We start from the raw sequence: 2,608 nt of genomic DNA on the forward strand, positions 1-2,608 counted from the left end.
TATATAGATATAGGTATCTATGTTTGTAAATATATATATATTTAAATTTTATACACAGATTAGGGAAAGCATTTCGTTTTTTCTCTTCCTTTAGGAAATCATGTTCCCTCTGGTAACAGGAAATATGTATAAGCTGGAGTTTGCTACCCACAAAGACTACTAAAATCAAAACTTATTTGCCAACATAAAAAAGACAACATGAGAGTATCGAGAGTATCCAGGTCAAGGTGTTCAAATCCCCAAAGTTTTAGAATGGCTGCCCTGCCAAGTTTTTTTCAGGCTTACTGACCTGCACTCTGGTGGCAGTCACACCCAAGCGTCTCGCAATCTCCCTTCTGAGGAAAGAAAACCACAAGTGTTTAGTACTTGAGTTGTAGATAAAATGAAATATATAGATATATGTTTTATGCTTATTTTAAAATTTGTATTCTTCCCCCCTCTGAAAGAAGAATAGTGGTTATCAGGGACTGGGAGAAGGGGGGACCAGACTGTTCCTATGTAATGGGTTCATAGTTCCAGTTTTGCAAGAGGAAAAGAATTCTGGAGATGGTTTGGTGGTGATAGTTGCACAATAAGAATGCACTTATTTTAATATCATGAAAGTGTACAGTTAAAAATGGTAAAGGGGTTTCCTTGGTGTTTCAGTGGTAAAGACTCCGCCTGCCAATGCAGGAGAAATGGGTTTGATCCCGGATCAGGGAAGATTCCACATGCCACGGAGCAACCAAGCCTGGCCACAACTACCTAGTCTGTGCTCTAAAGCCTGGGAGCTGAAGGAACTGAAGCGCAGGTGCTGCAAACTACTGAAGCCAGGGGGCGCTCTAGCCCACGCTCCGCAGCAAAAGCCACGTAATGAAAAGCCCGCGCAACGAAAAGCCCGCGAACTGCAACTTAGAGAGTAGCGCGCACCCCGACCCCCTCTGCCTCAGCCTCTAGAGAAAAGTCCTATGCAACTAAGACCAAGTTCAAAATATATAAATGAAAAAAATTTTAAATGGTAAAGATAGCAAATTTTATATTATGTGTATTTTACTACAATAAAAATTCAGAAAAATAAATATATTAGTTTTATAAAGCATAAAATGGGCAAAGGATTTGAATAAGCACATTAAAGGATGTTCAACATCACTAAACAGGGAAATGCAGATCAACATCACAATGAGATACCACTTCACATTCATTAAGACGACTAATAATCAAAAAACAAACAAAAAAAGCATTGGCAAGAATGTGCAGAAATTAGAATCCTTGTACACTCCGAGTGGGAATGTAAAATGGTGCAGCCACTATAGAAAACAGTATGGAGGTTCCTTAAAAAAACTAAAAATGGAATTACCATATGATTCAGCAATTCCATTTCTGGGTATAAACCTCAAAGAATTGAAAACAGTGAGTCAGTTATTTGCACACCCATGCTCATAGCAGCGTTATTCACAATAGCCAAAAGGTAAAAGCAACCCAAGTGCTCATTAGTAAAGGAACAGATAAACAGCAGTATCCATGTATAATGGAATATTACTCAGCCCTAAAAAGGAAGGAAATTTCGACATGTGCTCCAACATGGATGAATACTGAGGACATTATACTAAGTGAAATAAACCAGTTACAACAAGACAAACACTGTACAACTCCACTTATATGAAGCACCCAGAGTAGTGAAATTCATATAAAGAGAAAGTAGAAAGAAACATGGTCCTCAGAGGCTTGAGGGGGTGGGGGAGGTGGATGGTGGCTTGCCTTCCACATCCAGTTTTAGTTTTGCAAGATAAAAAATTCTGCAGCTTGCTTGCCCAACAATATTAATATCCTTAACACTACTGAACTGGACACTTAAATGAGCCCAAACCCACTGGGACCCAGCGCCCCCAGAGCCCGCCACGTACCTGGTGAGTAAGTCCGGGTACTCAGTCTCCTGGAAGAGGTCCTCCAACTCCCGCAGCTGCAGGCCTGTGAACTTCCTGTTCTGCCTGCGACGGCGCGGCGGGCTCTCCGGCTGCTCGGCCTTGGCGACAGCCATCACCAAGCCTGGCTCCTCAGCTTGCTCCTCAGCTGGTTCCTCAGCTGCCTCCTGCTCTGGCTCCTGGTGGCCATTGCGACGCTGGTGGTTCCAGGTGCCACCTTGGTTCCAGTAGCCCATGTTGAGGAGGTTCATGTAATTCATGTTACCCACGAAGCTCAGACCTCCTCCTTCCACCGAGCAGCCTTCTTTGTCTTCTGGCACTAGATCCTCCACAAATGCAGGTCTTACATCCAAAGTGCAAGCTCTCAGGCAGTAGGGGCCACACTGGTGCTCCCCAGTCGGAGGCTCCATGGCTGGTGCGCTGTGGAAGCTCGGTGCCTCTACGAGCTCTGCTGAGTGCAAAGAGCTCGAGCGCCTCGGGCCTGTGCCTGGTACAGTATATAAAGGTCTGGGCTGGGTTCACCCCCCCACTCCGCGCTCCGCCTTGAATGATTGCTATTGGCTCTCTTTTTACCGCTAGCCACTAGGGGTGAGACTTGCTTAGGCGCGAAAGCGCTGGGGCGTGGCCCCCAAATGGGGACACCCAGGAATATCAGTGTGCTGGTGGGAGCACGGGTGTTGTGGAATTGGGGCTTTGGTTTACAGTTC

The 2,608-nt window shown here is 45.1% G+C and overlaps 1 protein-coding gene across 1 annotated transcript in view; it reads right to left on the reverse strand.

The window, feature by feature from the left end:
• Positions 1-2,394, reverse strand: part of LOC105000865 (rhox homeobox family member 1-like) — a 6,256-nt gene extending 3,862 nt beyond the window's left edge. The window contains exons 1-2 of the mRNA XM_010856933.1: positions 1,884-2,394; positions 290-335 (exon numbers count right to left, since the gene is read on the reverse strand). Of these exons, the coding sequence (XP_010855235.1) occupies positions 290-335; positions 1,884-2,311 (474 nt within the window). The 5' untranslated portion in view covers positions 2,312-2,394. The remainder of the gene's footprint in view (positions 1-289; positions 336-1,883) is intronic.
• Between the last annotated feature and the right edge of the window lie 214 nt (positions 2,395-2,608).

Source organism: Bison bison, unplaced genomic scaffold (genome assembly GCF_000754665.1).
Source record: "Bison bison bison isolate TAMUID 2011002044 unplaced genomic scaffold, Bison_UMD1.0 scf7180017864375, whole genome shotgun sequence".
Taxonomy (NCBI): Eukaryota; Metazoa; Chordata; class Mammalia; order Artiodactyla; family Bovidae; genus Bison; species Bison bison.